Genomic DNA, 21115 nt, shown 5'->3' with positions numbered 1-21115 from the left:
CAGGGCCGGATTAGCCCCCCGCGGGGCCCGGGGCAGTTTCAAAGGCGCGGGGCCCCCAGGACCTACCCCCCTCCCTACTAGAAAACACTTCTATACCTACCTAATTCATTTGTATCAATCATTACCTACGGATTTTGTGTTTTTTTTTTTAAAATAGAAAAAACCCATAATATCTAGTGTAAGTCCTCAAAGCGCGGGGCCCCCAAAAGCGCGGGGCCCGTGGCAGTCTGCCATTCTGTCTTATGGGTAATCCGGCCCTGAATGGCAATCATAAAAAAACTGACGTAGCACTCAAACAAAGGGTTAAAAAAGCCCTACTCACCGGAATATTTGATAATATTATCAGGAGGATGATCAATAGCGACACACTTGAGTTTACACTGATGAAAGTTCGGTATCTGAGTGCGTGTAGCGTACAACTTGCGCCGTTTCAGATCATGTCTGAACTGTCCAGTTAGGCCATTATAGACATTGACTAGCTTGGGCGTATCTACCATGTTACAGCTGGTGTTGGAGTACGGTTGGTACGTGTATACCAGAACGTCCGTACCGTCCAGCTTGAGACCGAGAACGTGGATCTGTGAAAATGGAAGTGGGAAATCTGGTTAGGTGAGATGTATTTTCCTTTTGAAAAATAGGAGAGAAACATTTTCCTTTTGAAAAACTGACCCCTGCTCCTTCAGTAACTTCAGTTTCTATTAGAGCAGTGGTCAGTGATCTGTTTCCGGAAATGAAAATTGTAAAATACACTTTTTAAGAGATTTGATAGAGGGAACTGTAACTATTGAGGTTTAAATCTCCCGAAATCGAAGAGAGAAGAAAGAGGACACAGGAGAGGAAAAAGTCAGCCGTTCCGGGAATGAACCTTATCTGTTTAGGTCCTTTAGGGTAAAGTCTGCCCCGGACGGCAAATCAACGCGCGACATAGTGCTTACAAGGCAGACTCTAGACCTTCCAAGCTAACTAGGCTGAATTTACAAGGCAGACTCTAGACCTTCCAAGCTAACTAGGCTGAATTTTAATTTCAGGTGTATTTTAGCTGATTCCGATGGCACACCATCTTGGATTTCTTATGGTTTAGTTTGAGGAGCCAATTCAGTTTCCAAAAGGAAACCTCACCTTCTTCAACTTCCAGAAGATGTTGAAGACATTCTTGATCTCAACGAGAGTTGTATTGGGCGCCTCCCAGACAACCAAATAGTGGGAGCTCCCATGATCGGTTGAAAGGATTGGGGCTTCGAACCCGTTGGACGCCCAGAATTAATATCTGGACTCGGCTCCTTCCAGATCTAGAGTGTAGGTATTTACAGATTATATGCTACCAATCGGAAATCATCAAATATTTGTAATAAGAGGAGAACAAGTGCATGCCCCATAACCGTACGCAATTACGCATATTAATAACCGACAGGTGCCACTAGTATACCAATAGGTACGCAAGTAGATAATTATGTAGGTAACTAACACATCTATACAATATGTATAATAGCGTGGTTTTTGACTTAAGAGTATTTTGTAGCCCTTGACCTTTTACATCACCTCCTTTCGGGTTGCTAAGTAATTGAGAAACATAAACCTACCCAAATCACCCTGCTTGGACCAAGAAGAGTTTTATGATTTTCCAGAATGTACAGAAATCGCTCATAGGCAGCAGTGCGGGGATAGCACTTTGAATGTACTAGTTCCCAAGGGCTCACTAAAGTTAAGCGACGTTGAGTGTGATTAGTAACTTAAGAGTAATAGCAGAGGCATCCCCTCTACGCCTCTACCTATCTGATACTTGTAGGTATAGTAGTTTGGAGTAACAACTGAGGCATTCCCCTTACACACAATCTATAGACTACCCTGTAATCTACACTTAAATAGTGTACATACGGTACCAGGTACACATTCAGTAGGTAATCCGCTCTACCTAGCTGAATACATTTCCCTCACACCTCAGCTATAAGCCACCCTGTACATACAGGTACACATTCAGTAGGTAATCCTCAGATAAGCCACCCTATATAACTTTATACTTATTCTAATGAATTTCCATTCTCGTAAGTTCACTGGACCATAGTTCCACACATACCTATGAGTACTCTGCACAGGTCTCTACCTACCTATCCTACATTTCCTCGACTGTGTAAAAAAACAACCTGATCCTAGATTGGGATTGTTACACAAGTTCGGATTTCGTCACCCTATATAACTTTATATTCTAATGAATTTCCATTCTCGTAAGTTCACTGGACCATAGTTCCACACATACCTATGAGTACTCTGCACTATACCTACCTATCCTACATTTCCTCGACTGTGTAAAAAACAACCTGATCCTAGATTGGGATTGTTACACAAGTTCGGATTTCGTTAGTGTTTGAACCAAAGTACGAATACCATTCGTGTGGAGAACAGATTGATTGGATGTGTGAAGTATTGAAGTGAACATTAAAGTATTTTTTCTAACAAATTTAATATTAAAGTACCTATTTGAAGTGTTTTGTTTGTAGATCTAAACGCCGCGCCGAAAAAGGAGCGAGAGGAAAATATTGATTTCGCATTTAAAGAATCATAAAAAATCCATCAAGTATCTATGAAGTAAAGTAAACTTTCAAGTTTAAAGCATTAAAAGTGTTTCAAAAGTGAAAATAACTACCGAAAAAGAAGTGAGAGCATTCGTGTGGAGAACAGATTGATTGGATGTGTGAAGTATTGAAGTGAACATTAAAGTATTTTTTCTAACAAATTTAATATTAAAGTATTTGAAGTGTTTTGTTTGTAGATCTAAACGCCGCGCCGCGCCGAAAAAGGAGCGAGAGGAAAATATTGATTTCGCATTTAAAAAATTATAAAAAATCCATCAAGTATCTATGAAGTAAAGTAAACTTTCAAGTTCAAAGCATTAAAAGTGTTTCAAAAGTGAAAATAACTAGGTACCGAAAAAGAAGTGTAAGAATTCGGGGTGTGAGCATTTGAGAGTAACAAATTTATCGATGTAGTGAAGGCAGCTAATGTAGTGAAAAATATCGATGTTGTGAAGTGAAGCCATCTACTGTAGACACCTGTCATACAAAGTATTTTACTCAAGTGTGAAGGCAATATTTTATAGTGTATTTTTTATTTTAAAGTCCAAGTGGTATTAAAGTGCATCAATGAAAGTCGACATGTCCAAATGTTTGGTGCTCCTGGTCAACACGGCTTATATGGTAAGTACACTAAATATAGGACATCACAGTAAATGTAACATCACAGTAAGGGCAATCGCGTCCTGCTGGCTTTTTCCGGTCCCACTCGGGCTGGGTGAGGTTAATTTGAGAAGGCGGATAGCTTGTCGCCGAATGGAGTGTAATACCCCCGTCACTTTTTCACAAAAGACCTTAGCAGTTATACAGCATTCTGCCAAAAGCTTTCCACAAAAAAGAAAAAAGGCCTACGCGGGGTTAGACCTTTCTTCTACAAAAGCCTTTAATCTGAATTAACATTTTGTAACATTATGTCGAGTCATCAGCTCACTCTTCTGTAAGCAGATGCTTTCATTCATGCTCACTCGAAAACATCTTGAGCAACATTTTCAACAAGTTTGAGTCTTGAGTGCTATCAGAAAATTCCATCTCAAAAATCTGCCTGACTTTAGAAAATTTGAATATGAAGGAGAGATTTTCCTCAGCTGTTTTTTTGTTGAGTTTGTCAAATTTTAAAATATTCAAAATAGGAAGGTACCTACCTAAATAACTCACCCTCTACGTACTTTTTTCTCTACCACCTAACCCTTAAGGTCCACACATAGTCGACCGGCCATCGATCGATGTCGACACATGTCCACACTGCTTTGACAACAAAGATAAGATTTCCCTCGTCGTTCGACGGCCGGTCGACTATGTGTGGACACACCTTTAAAGTCTTGACTTAAAATAATTATACATAATTAAAAAAAAAAAATCGAGCTAAACCAGGGGGTTAACTCTCTCGTGCCCACACCACTCATTCCTCATTCCATCCCTCCCAGATGTGCGGCGTCTGTCTAGTGCTAGGGGGTGCCTACCTTCTCTCCGACACTGAGAGAGTTCTCCTCTCCCGTCTCATCTACAATGCAGTCCCCCTCCATCAGCCACTGTTCTATTACGTAGCCCTGGCCCTCATGATTATAGGCCTCCTAGTGCTGGCCCTGTCTGTGTTTGGTTGCTATGCTGTCCAGGTGGAGAACTCCTGTCTTGTGGCCCTGGTAAGTTAATCCGGATTAAGGAGCGCGGTAGCACTCCGCCCCGCCAGGTCAAAACAGTTTGACAGGCGCTACTAAGAAATAGTATACGCCACAGAGAAAGTAGCCGTTTTCAGGTAGTCTAATCCAGATATCTCTCGAAAAGTCCTTTTTTCCACCCAGATTCAACTTTAACACAGCGCCGTGGGCCAAATAGGGTTCGGTCCTAACATATTTGGCCAAACAGATAAGATTCGTTCGGAACGGCAAGCTTTCTTCAGTCCTGTCCTGCTTCTCTCTTCGCTTTCGGGACGATAAGACCTTTTTTATGTAATTAAATACGTGTAAAAGACGAGTATAGTTATTCCCCCCAATACATTTCTATAGAACACAAAATGACACGCGCCGCAGGCGAAATTTTTTTTCGACAAAATTTAAGTAGCTCCTTCAAGGTTGCATACTTTTTTTTTACTGACCAAAGTCTTTTTCTCGTTTTATAGGCTTTGAAAAATTCCCAAAACTTTTTCATAAGACCTCAGTTGTTACAATTCCCGCTATCAATATATCAACTCGTCTGTCCTTTTATCTGTAGTCTTGTTTATTAACGTCTATTAGATATAGGGGACAGTCCGTAATTCACTCCAGTCAAGTGAAGACTATGTCCAGAAATATGTATCAAAACCTCTTCAAAAAGACCCAAATCTCTTGCGGTAATAAATTTATCGTTTCTCTTATTCCCCCAGTATCTGTTCATACTACTAGTGGTTCTACTAGCTGAGAGTGTATTCGGAATATTGACAGCTATATGTCCGGAGTATATGGGGCTCAAAATGGAGAATGAAGACGTAACAGATCAGTGGCAGAGAAACTATGGTGTACCAGGGCGAGAACAATATACAGCCGCTATTGATCTGGCTCAAACTAAGGTAAGGCCAGCCACTCACTATCAGGTACACCTGATCACGTATGGCTGAAAACGTCCGTCTGTCAGGTCTACCTGATACCTGATGAGCACACACACACTATGATCAGGTGTAACCTGTCATCAGGTCTACCTGGTAGTCAGTGGCTGGCCAAAGATTCTAAACAGGACAAGTGACAAGATTTTCGAAATCGTGTGCTATTGCTTCATACATAAATCACAAGTTCATTTGTCGGTTCAATATATTCAACAAATATCACTGATTTGATAGCATTCTTGTAAAGTTGTCAGGTGTAACCTGTCATCAGGTCTACCTGGTAGTCAGTGGCTGGCCAAAGATTCTAAACAGGACAAGTGACAAGATTTTCGAAATCGTCTGCTATTGCTTTATACATAAATCACAAGTTCATTTGTCGGGTCAGTATATTCAACAAATATCACTGATTCGATAGCATTCTTGTAAAGTTGAAAACCTTTCTTTTGATAAATTGGACCTTACACAACCTATAAATTACGAACGAATCACAAACTTGGACCAAATCACGAACGAAAATTCGAAGTTTCAACGAAGATTATTCTTAAATAGGTTAGTCTGGTTGTTTGATTCACGAAAAACTGTGGAACGATTGGTTCGATTTTAATGAAATTCGGTCCTTTCGGGGTGTAAAACGGCTCTTCTTCTGAATGAGGTCTACCGTTTCCTGAGCTACTAGTATTGAAGTACCGGGGCGAGAACAATATACAGCCGCTATTGATCTGGCTCAAACTAAGGTAAGGCCAGCCACTCACTATCAGGTACACCTGATCAGTGATCACGTATGGCTGAAAAGGTCCGTCTGTCAGGTCTACCTGATACCTGATGAGCACACACACACTATGATCAGGTGTACCTGTCATCAGGTCTACCTGGTAGTCAGTGGCTGGCCAAAGATTCTAAACAGGACAAGTGACAAGATTTTCGAAATCGTGTGCTATTGCTTCATACATAAATCACAAGTTCATTTGTCGGTTCAATATATTCAACAAATATCACTGATTTGATAGCATTCTTGTAAAGTTGTAAACCTTTCTTTTGATAAATTGGACCTTACACAACCTATAAATTACGAACGAATCACAAACTTGGACCAAATCACGAACGAAAATTCGAAGTTTCAACGAAGATTATTCTTAAATAGGTTAGTCTGGTTGTTTGATTCACGAAAAACTGTGGAACGATTGGTTCGATTTTGATGAAATTCGGTCCTTTCGGGGGTGTAAAAGGGCTCTTCTTCTGAATGAGGTCTACCGTCCACAGAGCTACTAGTATTGAGGTGATTGATTTAATGTTTGATTTCAGTTCGAATGTTGTGGTATCAACAGTGGAAAGGATTTCATGACCTCCTGGTGGCGACTACGAGAACTAGCAGCACCCAATCTCCTCGTACCTCTGTCCTGTTGCCATCCGGACCCTAAAAATCCGGACCAGTCCTTCCTGGATCCTCAGCCACTCAATGAGACCCTGTGTCAGGACAAACAGCCGGATAACTATATCCTGGCGAGATATATAGAGGTAAGAGGTTCTGCCAAAATGTTGAATAAAATCAGAATAACACCAAAGTGTCAAACAAAAATAAATGCCAGCGCCAGTATCACGTTGTGTTAAATGCACTAGTTCCCAATAGATCACTGACGGTACCTCACTCTCTCAAGCTCACGCTGTGGGGCGCACGGTGATATCCAATCAATACTAGTAGGACGACCTAACCGTACACCAGGGTTCAGATAGGGATCTGCATAGGAGAACCAACCGAACGCTATGTCCATCTTACCTGAAATGGGGTGGGGATAGATGACGTGAATTAATTAGGGAGGTACCTTAATTAGGGAGGTACATCAACTATCTAAAACCTAGTACATAGGTGCCCACCCCTAACCGTTCCGCCGGATGTACCACTTTATCAGACACAAAATCTAATGTCAGCCGTATTTTTAACAAAGTATGCAATGTGCTAAGAATGCTGGGGAATTCAGGATTTTGGTATTTGACTTTTTTGAAGCCCTTGACCACTTGACCTCTAACACCACCTCCTTTCGGGTTGCAAAGTAATTGAGAAACACCCTATTTAGGTACCTAAATCACCCTGCTTGGACGAAGAACAGTTTTATGACTTTTCGGAATGCACAAAAATCGCTCATAGTCAGAAGCGCGGAGCGGTAATAGCAGTTTGAATGCACAAGTTTCCGAGGGATCAATAAAGTTAAGCTACGTTGAGTGTGGTTGGTAACTGATCGAAATAGAGATAGTGTTATTATAAGTACCAATAGCAGAGACATCCCCTCTACCTAGCTGAATACATTTCCCTCACACCTCAGCTATAAGCCACCCTGTACATACAGGTACACATTCAGTAGGGAATCCTCAGATGAGCCACCCTATATAACTTTATATTCTAATGAATTTCCATTCTCGTAAGTTCACTGGACCATAGTTCCACACATACCTATGAGTACTCTGCACAGGTCTGTTTGGAGGCAAGCAGTCTGGTCGGCACGGGATTCACATATCCCTCATACGTCATCGGAGTGAGTGTATCTATTGATCTATTTTTTTTTTCTCTCCTATTGCAGGGATGTCTAGAACCACTCGTTCTCTGGCTACGCCACCAAACCAGTCTCCTACTGCTAGCAGGGCTCATCAAGCTTTCCATCCAGCTGTTACTTCTATTCGTCATCATTCTATCCTGTACCCGCCAGAGTAGCAAGTAGCAGAGGAGGGGGAGGAGGAGGAGAAGGCGGAGGAGGAGAGAGGAAGGGGGCGTGGCTACGAACACACCCGAAGTGAACGTTGTGCCATTCTACTACACGAAGTATTCCGGGAGGAGGAGAAGGCGGAGGAGGAGAGAGGAAGGGGGCGTGGCTACGAACACACCCGAAGTGAACGTTGTGCCATTTTACTACACGAAATATTCCGAGGTCAATTTGAGCACTGTGACGTCACTACTGTACTGAAAACAAAGCCGTATTCGCTTATGTGACTTGTTTTACCAACCTCAGTGGTGTAGTGGTTAGAGCGGTGGACTTCGGATCTGGAGGTTGGTGGTTCGAGTCCAAGTCAAGCCATAAAATTTAGCGTAGTGCATTAAGCAGGAAACGACATTTGTGACAAGCGTTAATGCTTAACACAATTAAAATTCCTTTTATGTGACTTGTTTTCATAGTCAAACATGGCTGAACCAATGAGATTGTGAGATTCCGCTTTGTGGAGCAAGTGTGGATATGGTGTGGACGTCCAAAGCGGAACCTCATTGGTTTAGCAATGTTGACTATGAAAACTGGATCATTTTGTATATAAAAGCGAGATCCATTCACTCACAGACTGATCACTCTATCTCCAGAACCCTAACACATAGAAAGCTGAAATTTGTTAGGAATATTCCTAATAATTAGGAAATAAAGAAATGAGCATAAAAAAATATTATGTTCTATATGATAAATAGAGAGGATTTTTCGGTCGAAATCTAAACCGATCTCGAACTGTGATCAATTTTCCGTGTTGAAGCACAGGCAATCTGCTAGTATGTACGCATACCATATGCACTTACTATGAGAAGAAAAAAAAATCAAAATAATTTGTAATGATGTACATTTGTAAATAAATCATTTTATAGATAGGTGTATTTTTAATTTTTTACAAGTCTCTCTAAGAAATTAAAAAAAAAAAAAAAAACCCACCATCTACCTACCTAAAACCTACTTTAGGTAAGTAGGGATTCAGTATCTAGGTATTTAGTTATTTAAAGACAGTCATAATGATAGAATCAGGTCAGTTTTAAAAAAAAAAAAAAAAAAAAAAAAAAAAAAAAAAAAAAAAAATAGCTTTAGTCCAACTTAGCCTACTGGTAACATTTCACTCTACAGACTGGAATCTGTAGTATTGTAATTTCATTACTCCATATAAAACAACTATTTTTTTACTTTTTAAATAAATTTTCAGAATATTCAGGTTAATGCAAGAAGGGTTTTATTCAACGAGTAGGTATAAAAACGAAAATCGAGTTTAAGGAAAACAGATTTAAAGTTTTTCATTTTCATTGAAAAGTATTTGCAGTATTTCATTAAAAAAAATTCGTGTATCTCGATGGATAGGTAATGGAGATATCATCATGATTATTTTTCAACTGATTTATTACACTTTGTATTCGAATAAATAGGTACATGATTAATTGATTATTACATACCTCGAAACAGATTGCGATCAAATAACAACGAGTTTTTCTTTTGAAGTTTTTCTTTTCAAGGAGAAAGCGAAATTGAGCCATTGTTGTAAGTTTTTTTTCTCTTAAGGTATAATATCACAGGATTCTATTTCAAAAGTCCAGGGCAGAGGATCGTTTGCTACCTGTACCACAAGATATGCTAGGGACAGAGTCATCTTGTTCTCTCTGTTTAGAATCCTGCAGCTCGGGAGGAAGGTGAAGTTTCTGAAATGGGAAATTATTTCAGTTTAAGTACTGGTGGGTTTTAAAGGGCGAAGGGCATCTACTCGTAAAATTTGTAGTCAAAACCAAAAGTCAGCCTAAAGCAATCACCTCATTTGGGGTTGATTAAGAGTCTGACGAAAAACGCCAACCTCGTCTGTACACGGGAAAAGGCGAAGAAAAAGAAGACTGATGGGTTTTAAAGACGTAAGTATTGAAATGAAAATGCCGAAACACTCCGTAAAATAAAGGGAGTTTTCAGTCTCATTCTGGCAGTATAAAAAAAGGTTAGTTCTACTTACCTCAATAATGAATCGCCTGCGTTTCAGTCTGAACCCCCAATCGTTACTATCCGGGATATGAACCCCCAGACTGTTCAAACTGCACTGTTTACCAATGTGAAACAAGCCATGGTACTCGTTCAAATAGTGGTCCCGGTCACCCGAGCTAAGAGTGTCCAGCCTCAGAGCAAGATCACTTAGGTGTTCGCATCGAGATACGATCTCGGGTTCCTGTGAAAATAAGACAGGAATACAGGAACGGGATTTGATTTTTTTTTAATGTTATTAAATAAATATATATTTTTTTAAAGCAACCCCCGTGGCCGAGTGGGTATCACACTAGGATTGCACTCCGGATGTCCCGGGTTCGATTCCCGGCGATGTCGAAGTTTTTTCGGCTCTGTGGAGTTCGGGGATCACTCAGCCTCGTGAGGCCAAGTGAGTAGCTACTTTAATCGAGTAGCGACCAGTGGCAGCATTACCGGTGTAAAAAGATGATTGAAAGATAGAAATTGATTGCAAAGGAAGCACTTAGGAATGTTGTGATATCCACAAAAGTTGTGAAAAGGCTACCTATGTGTTAAACATATAAATTCACAAATAATCCTTCTACTTTCCTTCACCACTTACCATACAAGAAGTGGCAAGTGTTATAAACACACAGGCGTAGGAGTTTCGTATGAGATTGCTCAGTTTATACAAGAACAGCACAATATTTCCGCTCCATAATTCCGTACCTAAGCCCTGTATGCCAATCCTAAGGACTGTTTTCAATGTAGGACGATCCACATGATGACGGTCTGAAATTAGATTGCTGATGGCACTGTACAGCTCTTCATAGGTAAATTGATCTGAGGAAGCAAAAGAAATTAATAGAGGATATGCATTTGGCTAAAAAAAATTGTGAGATTCTACGTAAAAAGTTGTGAAAAATACAAATCTGAAATTCGAAAAAGTGTCTTTAAAAGGTCAAAAATTATTATTATTAGGTAGTATTATTTTGCCATTTGAAAGCAAAAGTTAAAACAGTTGTGATGTCACAATACAATACATGTGCAGAAACGCATGTGCACAAATGCATTACACTAATGATGCCTGCAAGTGAGCAAAATATACATATATGTATTTTAAAATAGTAACAAATATTAGTAGCCTCCTTGCCCGAGTGGGTATCACACTAGGCTTGCACTCCGGATGTCCCGGGTTCGATTTCCGGCGATGTCGAAGTTTTTTAGGCTCTGTGTTTGGAGTTCGGAATACACTCAGCCTCGTGAGGCCAAGTGAGTAGCTACTTTAATCGAGTAGCGACCAGTGGCAGCATTACCAGTGTAAAAAGATGATTGAAAGATGGAAATTGATTGCAAAGGAATTAGGAATCCACAAAAGTTGTGAAAAGGCTACCTATGTGTTAAACATATAAATTCACAAATAATCCTTCTACTTCCCCTCACCACTTACCATACAAGAAGTGGCAAGTGTTATAAACACACAGGCGTAGGAGTTTCGTATGAGGTTGCTCAGTTTATACAGGAACAGCACAATGTTCCCGCTCCATAATTCCGTGCCTATCCCCTGTATGCCAATCCTAAGGACTGTTTTCAATGTAGGACGATCCACATGATGACGGTCTGAGATTAGATTGCTGATGGCACTGTACAGCTCTTCATAGGTAAATTGATCTGAGGAAGCAAAAGAAATTAATAGAGGATATGCATTTGGGTAAAAAATTGTGAAATTCTATGTAAAAAGCTCGATTTCTACGTAAAAAGTTGTGAAAAATACAAATCTGAAATTCGAAAAAGTGTCTTTAAAAGGTCAAAAATTATTATTAGGTACCTAGTATTATTTTGCCATTTGAAAGCAAAAGTTAAAACAGTTGTGATGTCACAATACAATAAATGTGCAGAAACGCATGTGCACAAATGCATTACACTAATGATGCCTGCAAGTGAGCAAAAAACCATCAAGTACTCGTACTTTTATCAACTGATTCCGGAAAATAATGTATGTCTGCTTTAGCCAATGTTTCCTCACTAACAGTTTGTGATAAATCATACACTTGATTGTATGATGATGAAGAATATGAATTGCATGTTGAGTCCATCTGGGGTGTGTTCTGATATCTCCAAGCAATCTTCAGTTCGTCATTGGTCTCACTATGTCTAGACTTGGTGTGATCTGGAGCTGAATCTTCCACTGGGGGCATGAGTTCTTTAGCCTGAAAAAGTGACAAAAAATGAGGTGTAAGTTTTAACTTGCCATTTTTTTATTATTACTACCTACTTCCATTTAGGCTTTTGTGAGTCCCACAGAAGTCCCTATTAAATTTTTTGGTAATGATTCAGGAGCCATGACAATGAAAAAAAAAGCTACTTTCTGTGTTTAACCTAACTCTATAGTAAGACTGGTCACTGCTTCTTTTTGCATTCAACCTAACCCTATAATAGCAGTGGTCACTGCTCCTTTTTGTATTCAACCTAACCCTATAATAACACTAGTCACTGCTCATTTGTGACAGCTCCTTTTTGTAGCAATTTTTCATTGTTGTGGCTTCTGAACTAGTACCAAAATTTCTTTTGCTCTAAATCCAAAAATGGATTGTGTGGTTTTTATGATTTCTCCATCAAACCTCTAGGAAAGAGGGAGGATTGGGAATTGCATACAAGGCAAACTTACAAGATTTTGAGGTGAACATTTTAGTGTGGCTATGAACAACTCTTTTGCTCTAAATCCAAAAATGGATTGTGTGGTTTTTATGATTTCTCTATCAAACCTCTAGGAAAGAGGGAGGATTGGGAATTGCAGACAAGGCAAACTTACAAGATTTTGAGGTGAACATTTTTGTGTGGCTATGAACAACGGATGTCCACATGACAGACCAGCAGAGAGAAATGATTTCAGCATGAGTTTTGCATAGGTACTGCCTTCATTCTTTTGCTCTAAATCCAAAAATGGATTGTGTGGTTTTTATGATTTCTCTATCAAACCTCTAGGAAAGAGGGAGGATTGGGAATTGCATACAAGGCAAACTTACAAGATTTTGAGGTGAACATTTTTGTGTGGCTATGAACAATGGATGTCCACATGACAGACCAGCAGAGAGAAATGATTTGAGCATGAGTTTTGCATAGGTACTGCCTTCATCTTCCTCTGCAAGGAGAAAACCAAGATATTATAAGGAAATTAATACTTAACTTATTCAGCTTCTTGAAATAATTTGTCTTTATATTAGTATTTTGGTCTGGGCAATTAAAAACAAAAAACAACTGGGTATGTACATATCTACTTACCTAGATTAAAAAGATTTCGGCCACTTTCAATTTCAACTCATTTTGAGTACAGACCTACTTATGAAAATGAATACAGCCCCCTAAATACAGCCCTGTACAGATCACCTAGCTATTTAGTCATTCTTCTTTCTTACGTACCTAGGAGAGCAATTGTTCCAACAGGTATACCTCCACCTGAAATCAAGATAAAAAGACAGGTATATTACAGATAGATATTCCTTTATGCTGGCCACTCAACAGTTGAAACACGTGTGACGGAAAAAGCTTCAGACATGTATAGGTAGGTCAGACTGTCTGAGAGACCTAGGTCTGAAGTTTTTCCTACCACACACATTCTGACTGTCTGACAGACCACAGATTGTTACAGTTGTGGTGTAAGTGGCTAGCCTTATACATAATTAAATCACTACAATAGAGGCCAAGTGTTGTGGCTATCTGGTTGGGTGACCATTTCAGCAATAATGTGCCGACAGAATCAAACCCACAACCCAGTGCTTACAAGGCTTAGCTTTAGAACTAACACTGGAGAGCAATAATGACTTGGATACTCTTGTACTAACCTATTATTGGGTCCAATGTTATGATACCGGTTGATGTTAGAAGTAGGGACCTCACTGCTGATACCTTGGTACCTGGCAATGATGTAAACCTACGCGCAGTCATCTGAATTCTGAAATAATAGCTAGGTTTACTTAATGAAACAATCAAAATCGAGAATAAATTAATTTTTTTTAATACAAATAAAAAAAATAATGATAATAAAATAAAAAGGCACTGATAAAAAATTCTTTTATTTTTTTAAAAATTGAACACATTTCAAATTTTTAAATTTTCGTGGGTCAAAATGTAAACAAAAAGCCTCTTCCACACTTCGATACAAATGTGCGCGCGTGAGGTTTTTTACTTTTCATTACCTCTCTCATTGGGGAACATGTGGGGAACTCTATGCATTATGGACAACCACGTGGTTATTGAAGAAAAATTCCATGCCGTAGATGGGACCTTGTTTACTAGGCGTGCTTTTAACCACCGAGACGGGTCAGTTTGTCTGCCTGCTGTCTGGTTTTGATGAAATTTGGCAGTAGATACCTATTATTGTTCAAAAACATTTTAAGCAAAATTTTTTTCTAGATACCTATTATTATTATTTTTTTTTTTTGTGCTTGATTGATTCCTTGAGGCCAGTCTAGTTAGCTTGGAGGGTAGCGCGTCTGTCTTGCAAGCGCTAGGTCCCGGGTTCGATTCCCGCCCGAGGAGAAGTTTATCCTACACGGATAAGGTTTGTTCTCAGAACGGCTGGCTTTCTCCTATCGTGTCTTCCTCTCTTCGATTTCAGGACGATAAGGCCTCCGTTGTTACAGTTCCCTCTATCGGACATTTTTTTTTTTTTTTTTTTTTTTTTTTTTATCTAGTAAATAGACCAGAATTTTGCGAAGGCATCATTAGCTGGAAAATTAAAAGCAAAAAAAAAACATCAAAATACTCAATTTTATCAAAGTAAAAAAATAATAAGAAATTTTATTGTACTTTGTTTTACTCGTAATAACAATAATTTTATTTTATTAATTTCAACGTGAAGACAAATAGAAAAGGCACGCCAGTAAATTCAAATGAAGTTTGTTTATAACAATGTTTATGTTTATAACAAACTTCACAGGACAGCCGATAATTGACAACTATTATTAAAATATGGAATACCGATCACAATTATTTAAATAATTATGTATGTACCTAGGTAATAATAATTGAATTAATAATATAAACCATCTTAATCTAATCTCATCACCCGCAACGGTTCACACTTTACGTTATTATTTCTTCCGCTGGTGTAATCCGTTTTTTAGGTCCGGGGCCACAATGTGAGTTTAATCTCCGTTTAAGCGATCTGATTGGCTGATAGCGGATTTCATCAACGACTTAATGAGAGATTTAACTAATGGGAGAATTTTTAATCATCCAAAAAGATATTTTAATAAAATCTAAAAAGGAGGAGTTTTTAAAAACTCGTCTTTGGATCATAAAAACTCCTTTTTTTTATCATTGAAAATTCTCTGATTAGGATCTAAAAAGGAAGAGATTTTAAAAACTCGTCTTTGGATCATAAAAACTCCTTTCTTTTATCATTGAAAATTCTCCGATTAGGTAAATCTCTCCATTAAGTTGTTGGTGAAATCCACTTTTTTTTTAATCAACAGATTGCTTAAACCGAGATTAAAACTTGAACGGAGTTCAAACTCACTTTGTGGCCCCCGACCTTATCGGTGTCCAGTGGTTGGCAGACTAGGCCTGTCGCACAATAGAAACTTAGTCACGCGACTTTTTAGTCCGTCCTTCCTTTATTATTACGATAGTAATAAAAAAAGGTATAAGGTAGGGTTGCCAGATCACTTTTCTTCGTTTTAGTCTCAATATTTTTTTTAATTTTTATAGTTTTTTCTGAGATAATAAAAAAAAATCATGAGAATCACCAATTCGTAAGTATAGGTGTTTGATACATGCTTGAGTCACTACTCTTGGAAACACTGGTTTTTATATATCACACGGTGGATTTGATACTTGGATTAGTTTTGGTACGATAATTACAGTAGTTGCACTTACAGAATTTTCGAATAAAACAGGCATAAGTATTATTAAAAGTATGAAAATATGATACTATTCTAAATACCGTATACCACTGGGGGATCAAAAATGCAGTGGATTCATTTCCTAGGAATTCGATCGTTCTCAATTCCTCTACACTGTCAAACAGCAGCAAGCTTCGAAGTCTTCCACAGCACGTATGATGGTGACAGCTCTATGTTTGTTACATTGGAGTCTGAAGCTTTCATTGATAGAACGACGAGTTACCAGTTTGTTCTTGATCTCTTGCCACAGTTGACTATCTGCTGATAGACACTTCATATTGCCCATGATGAAGAGACCTTGCTTGGCTCTGGATAATGCTACACACACCCGGTTCACAGTCTTTAGGAAACCAACATTATTATGAACATTACTTAATTTTTGGAAGAAGAAGAAAAAAAAAAAAACACTCAATTTTTAAAAATCAACTGTTTTTTCTTCAGATTTATTAATGAAATTAGAAATTAAAAATTATTCACTTCTCATATTTTTTGGAAAATTTTAATTTTCTCATAGAAAATTTTAATTTGTTACATTGGTAAAGATTAATTACCGGGGGAGAGGTGAAACTGTGGAAAATACGGGACACGCGTGTCCCGTACGGGACATTTTGAAAAGTGCCCAAAATACGGGACGTCCCGGGAAATACGGGACGTCTGGCAACCCTAGTATAAGGCACGGGCTATTTTATTCGCTTCGGTGTCGTCTGTTTGTCTGACCCCATAGAAGGACTTATCCAAACCTAGTCGACCTTGGACGGACTATTGTATTCGCTTCGGTGTCGTCTGTCTGTCTGTGCCCATAGAAGGACTTATCCAAACCTGGTCGACCTACGTATTCGCTTCGGTGTCGGTCTGTCTGTCTGTCAGTCAGTCAGTCTGTCTGTCCCCATAGAAGGACTTATCCAAACCTAGTCGACCTATGTATCAAATTAAAGGTCTTTTTACCAGGAACACGAAAATGGTGGTGCAAATTTTGTCCAGAAAACCATAAAGTCAAAAATCAAATTTAAAGGTCTTTTTACCAGGAACACGAAAGTGGTGGTGCAAATTTTGTCCAGAAAACCATAAAGCCAAAAAACTGGTTTTGGGGGGCATTTTTCACACAAATGAGCTCTGATCTTGAAATTTGTCGCGACGACTTATGAACTCAAAGCGAGAAAGTTTTAGATAACACTTCAGTCGATAATTTAAGACCGGTTTTAGCGTCACCTGTGTTAAGCTACGCCGAGAAAGGCCAATAAATGGATGGGTGACTTAAACATTATATTGGGAATAAAGGGAGAACGGGCTCTAGTCTTGATTTTAAAATTTTTAAATCATTACATGAAAGTAAAATCAAAAAATCAAATCAAGAATAATAATAAATTGAATATTAAACAAATTAGGTATGTAGGTACGTAGGTACTTTGATTTTAAATCATTACATGAAAGTAAAATCAAATCAAGAATAATAATAATAAACTGAATATTAAACAAATTAGGTATGTAGGTCTTTTAAATCATTACATGAAAGTAAAATCAAAAAATCAAATCAAGAATAATAATAAACTGAATATTAAACAAATTAGGTATGTAGGTACTGATTTTCTCTAATCACTACGGGCTAAAAAATTCCCGGAGGACGGGCCCTGCTTGTTGTTTTTCAGGCGACTACGTTTCCAATGTGTGACAAGCCTAAGTCAAAGTTAGACGACCGATGAAAAAAAGAAAAAGGATCACACAACCGGAAAGAAACGGTGTGTGAATGGGCTGTTAACAGCAATATCGTTCTACAAATCTACACATTTTATTAGGAAAGTCGGACGATAATGTTTCCTAAATGTGGACGTGATACGACCATTTCTTAGCACGTCTACATTTAGGATACATTGTCATACAACATTATCATCCAACATTTCCAACACAAGTGTAAACCCTACGACCATTTCTTAGCACGTCTACATTTAGGATACATTGTCATACAACATTATCATCCAACATTTCCAACACAAGTGTAAACCCTTTTTATGGTCGGGCCCACCAAATTGGATTAAACTCCGTTTAAGCTAAACTCTCGGGTTAAGCGATCTGATTGGCTATCTGATTAATCCAAAATTAAACTTAAACCCAGTTTAAACTCACTTTGTGGACCCGGCCATAATTTAACTTTAAACGTCGTTTAAAGTTTTTTTTTTCTGATGGGCTAAATTTTAATTGAAATATTATAAAATCAACCAATCAGATAGTTTAATCCAATAGTTCAATTTAAACCCAAGATTAACTTGAGACTTAGGTCCCGACCATCATACGTTACTTCATATGGGAAGAACAGAACTCACTTTGTGGACCCGGCCATCGATAATTTAACTTTAAACGTCGTTTAAAGTTTTTTTTTCTGATGGGCTAAATTTTAATTGAATTATTTTAAAATCAACCAATCAGATAGTTTAATCCAATAGTTCAATTTAAACCCAAGATTAACCTGAGACTTTGGTCCCGACCATCATACGTTACTTCATATGGGTCTGATGGGCTAAATTTTAATTGAAATATTATAAAATCAACCAATCAGATAGTTTAATCCAATAGTTCAATTTAAACCCAAGATTAACCTGAGACTTAGGTCCCGACCATCATACGTTACTTCATATAGGAAGAACAATATCTCACAGTTACCCGAATTGGGAATTTCAACAAAAAAATAAAGGTAAAATAAAAATGATCCACTATAGAAATACTCTTCTCTTAACAACTAAGTAGATACAACTAGATTACTAGAATATAAAACTAACTAAATAAAGTAAAAAACATGGTATCTTAAGGCTAAATAATTGAGAAATCACATTAACTAAATAAAATCACATTTTGGTCCGATAGGTAAATTTCAGGGAACAGAAAGAAGTGACCTCGAGGCATATATGTACAAGAGGCATATATGTACAAAATAATGAATTAGTGTGTTCACATTGCCAACGAAGAAAAATTCGAAAAAATTGTAACTTTTCGGACAAAGAAATATTCGTACAGTGTGAACAGGTGTTACTGTAGTCGAGTGCCACAGACGTTTAAGGCTGCGAATGCGAAAGGATATGTTGGATCCGTGGCATTCTATTCCACTAGCTTGGTTTATTCAAGAAAAAACTCATTCCCTACGAATGGGTTACGACCCATGACTCATTACTCATTACTTAACTAAATATTACCTGCCGCTTCAACATTCAACCCTATACAGAAAGTATCACTTGACCATAGACTAGGTAGTTCACTTTTCACAATATGATGGATTTTCTATAATCTACATCATTGTACAGTTACTAAACACTATGTGTTTCCTGATGTACAACACCTGAAATATCACTAGGTATGATGATCATGTTCCGATGCAGGTGGGGTCGTTCCGGGTGAAAGTCCCGATAGTTGTCCACCTGTTTGGAGGAATAAAGTGTACTAGAGCTGTATGTATTAGTGGAGGAATAAAGTGTACTATAGAGCTGTATGTATTAGTAAGGAATAAATTGTACTAGAGCTGTATTAGTACGAGGCCAAGTTTTCAAATAGACATTTCAACACGTTACTTTCTGGTATTCTTGTGTTGCTTAAATGGGAGGGAGGTATTGTTTTGTCTCTTCTCGCCCATCTGATGAGAGGCAAACTACGGGATGGGGATGGACACACGTTTTAAAATCCAAGAATTATTTTTCCAAACTTTTTTATTTTTTTGTATTTCCATTACTTCTTTTGGAACAAAGAAGACACAAATGGATCGGGCATATATACAGGCATAACAACTTTCCTTGAAAAGAAGAAATTTATTTTCAACAATCGAATTAATTTCTCAGTTTCCCATCTACAGTATGAGAAAAACAGTTGATGACGTTTACTTATGTCAAGATATGTCGTAGTCAACATCATTGAAGGAAGAAGAGAAGGAAAAAAAGGAAGAGGAAGGCCCCGCATGAGCTTCATGGAGCAGATCATGGAGTATGCTGGCACAGATTCCTACAGTGAGCTGAAGAGATTAACCCAAGACAGAGAAGTATGGAGAAGAGTTGCCAACCAATCCTTGAATTGAGATGATAGATAGAGAGATGTCAAGTACGCCCTTTACCCATGGAATATCACAAAACTGAATTGCAGTTGTACATGTAGTTAATGTCACAGCATTATACAAGGTATTAGACCTTTATCTGCTTGTAATAGTACCACAGGTAACCACAGTGATCGCTGTACCGAGAATGAAATTCATCTGTTTGGAATAAAGTTTACCCCGGGCGGGAATCGAACCCTCGACCTAGCGCTTACAAGGAATACGTGCTACCTAAAAGCTAATAAAGTAATTTTTCAAATTGGATCTCCGCCCGTGCTACTCACAAGTTTAACACTACAGAGGTTACATTTCACTGCAGTGTAAACATCAAAAGGTTCACCCAATACTAATAGCCTAATACCCATGACCTTTTCTAGAAAAAATAGTCCTACAGTGAGCTGAAGAGATTAACCCAAGACAGAGAAGCATGGAGAAGAGTTGCCAACCAATCCTTGGATTGAGATGATAGATAGAGAGATGTCAAGTACGCCCTTTACCCAAGGAATATCACAAAACTGAATTGCAGTTGTACATGTAGTTAATGTCACAGCATTATAGAAGGTATTAGACCTTTATCTGCTTGTAATAGTACCTACCATAGTGATCGCTGTACCGAGAATGAAATTCATCTGTTTGGAATAAAGTTTACCCCGGGCGGGAATCGAACCCTCGACCTAGCGCTTACAAGGAATAAGTGCTACCTAAAAGCTAATAAAGTAATTTTTCAAATTGAATCTCCGCCCGTGCTACTCACAAGTTTAACACTACAGAGGTTACATTTCACTGCAGTGTAAACATCAAAAGGTTCACCTAATACCCATGACCTTTTCTAGAAAAAATATTTGACTTACCTTCCCGCAGTGGTGCTATGAAGTCTTCTCTCAATAGTTTGAAGTGAACGTTCAGATGATGTACTGGAGATTTATAGTTGCCTTTGACCACATTACGGTAAATATCTTCTTGTCCTCGGGAGAGAATTTCATCTATTTGTGGCTCAAGAGGAATGTACTTGTAATGTCGAATCTTTCGATTGCTTGGTTTTGTAGTGTACGACATTTCTACTGGAAGATTTTCTGGTGGAAGATCGACATTTGATTTCTTAGGACTAGAAATGGTTTTGGAAGAAAGGTTTAACCGTGCAAGACCTGAGGTGACTTCCTCCTCAGCTTTCTGTTGACCTGTAACGTAAACACATCATGGAAATTGTATCACATTGTTGGCCGGTAAAAATTTCTTCACCGTAAGCCCAGGAGGAGTGATTTCCTCAGGTCGGTAAATTAGACAGTCCC

At 38.4% G+C, this 21115-nt stretch overlaps 4 protein-coding genes and 2 long non-coding RNA genes across 7 annotated transcripts in view; 3 read left to right on the top strand and 3 right to left on the bottom strand.

Annotated features, from left to right (window-relative positions):
• LOC103518730 overlaps positions 1–1396 on the bottom strand; it is a 5315-nt gene extending 3919 nt beyond the window's left edge. The window contains exons 1-3 of the mRNA XM_026830178.1: positions 1393–1396; positions 1120–1235; positions 323–578 (exon numbers count right to left, since the gene is read on the bottom strand). Coding sequence (XP_026685979.1) covers positions 323–578; positions 1120–1235; positions 1393–1396 — 376 coding nt within the window. The remainder of the gene's footprint in view (positions 1–322; positions 579–1119; positions 1236–1392) is intronic.
• Positions 1397–3157: 1761 nt separating this feature from the next.
• Positions 3158–7946, top strand: LOC103518767 (tetraspanin-11). Its single transcript, XM_017447924.1, has 5 exons — positions 3158–3191; positions 3992–4207; positions 4927–5109; positions 6445–6657; positions 7716–7946. The coding sequence occupies exons 1-5, from the start codon at positions 3189–3191 to the stop codon at positions 7851–7853; spliced, it is 753 nt and encodes a 250-aa protein (XP_017303413.1). The 5' UTR covers positions 3158–3188; the 3' UTR covers positions 7854–7946.
• A 1030-nt stretch (positions 7947–8976) lies between these two features.
• Positions 8977–13879, bottom strand: LOC103518587 (elongator complex protein 4-like). 2 transcript variants are annotated; one of them, XM_008483665.3, is made up of 7 exons: positions 13697–13879; positions 13275–13310; positions 12881–12996; positions 11824–12064; positions 11305–11525; positions 9868–10077; positions 8977–9568 (listed from the first exon to the last, which is right to left on the bottom strand). In XM_008483665.3, the coding sequence occupies exons 1-7, from the start codon at positions 13797–13799 to the stop codon at positions 9455–9457; spliced, it is 1041 nt and encodes a 346-aa protein (XP_008481887.1). In that variant the 5' UTR covers positions 13800–13879; the 3' UTR covers positions 8977–9454. The 2 variants fall into 2 exon arrangements, with proteins under 2 accessions (XP_008481887.1, XP_026686067.1); XM_026830266.1 differs by lacking the exons at positions 12881–12996; positions 13275–13310; positions 13697–13879 and adding an exon at positions 12667–12782.
• A 1797-nt stretch (positions 13880–15676) lies between these two features.
• The window catches only part of LOC113465280 (NFX1-type zinc finger-containing protein 1-like), a 12545-nt gene continuing 7106 nt past the window's right edge, over positions 15677–21115 (bottom strand). The window contains 4 exon segments of the mRNA XM_026830175.1: positions 15677–16131; positions 19055–19164; positions 20111–20139; positions 20678–21004. Coding sequence (XP_026685976.1) covers positions 15870–16131; positions 19055–19164; positions 20111–20139; positions 20678–21004 — 728 coding nt within the window. The 3' untranslated portion in view covers positions 15677–15869.
• On the top strand, positions 17125–17662 carry LOC113471250. The gene is made up of 2 exons (XR_003394018.1): positions 17125–17161; positions 17337–17662. It is a non-coding gene; the product is annotated as an uncharacterized LOC113471250 (long non-coding RNA).
• On the top strand, positions 18088–18895 carry LOC113471256. Its single transcript, XR_003394023.1, has 2 exons — positions 18088–18262; positions 18393–18895. It is a non-coding gene; the product is annotated as an uncharacterized LOC113471256 (long non-coding RNA).

The sequence above is a fragment of the Diaphorina citri genome, unplaced genomic scaffold (genome assembly GCF_000475195.1).
Source record: "Diaphorina citri unplaced genomic scaffold, Diaci psyllid genome assembly version 1.1 scaffold62, whole genome shotgun sequence".
NCBI lineage: Eukaryota > Metazoa > Arthropoda > Insecta > Hemiptera > Psyllidae > Diaphorina > Diaphorina citri.
This window is presented reverse-complemented; position numbering and strand designations above follow the sequence as displayed.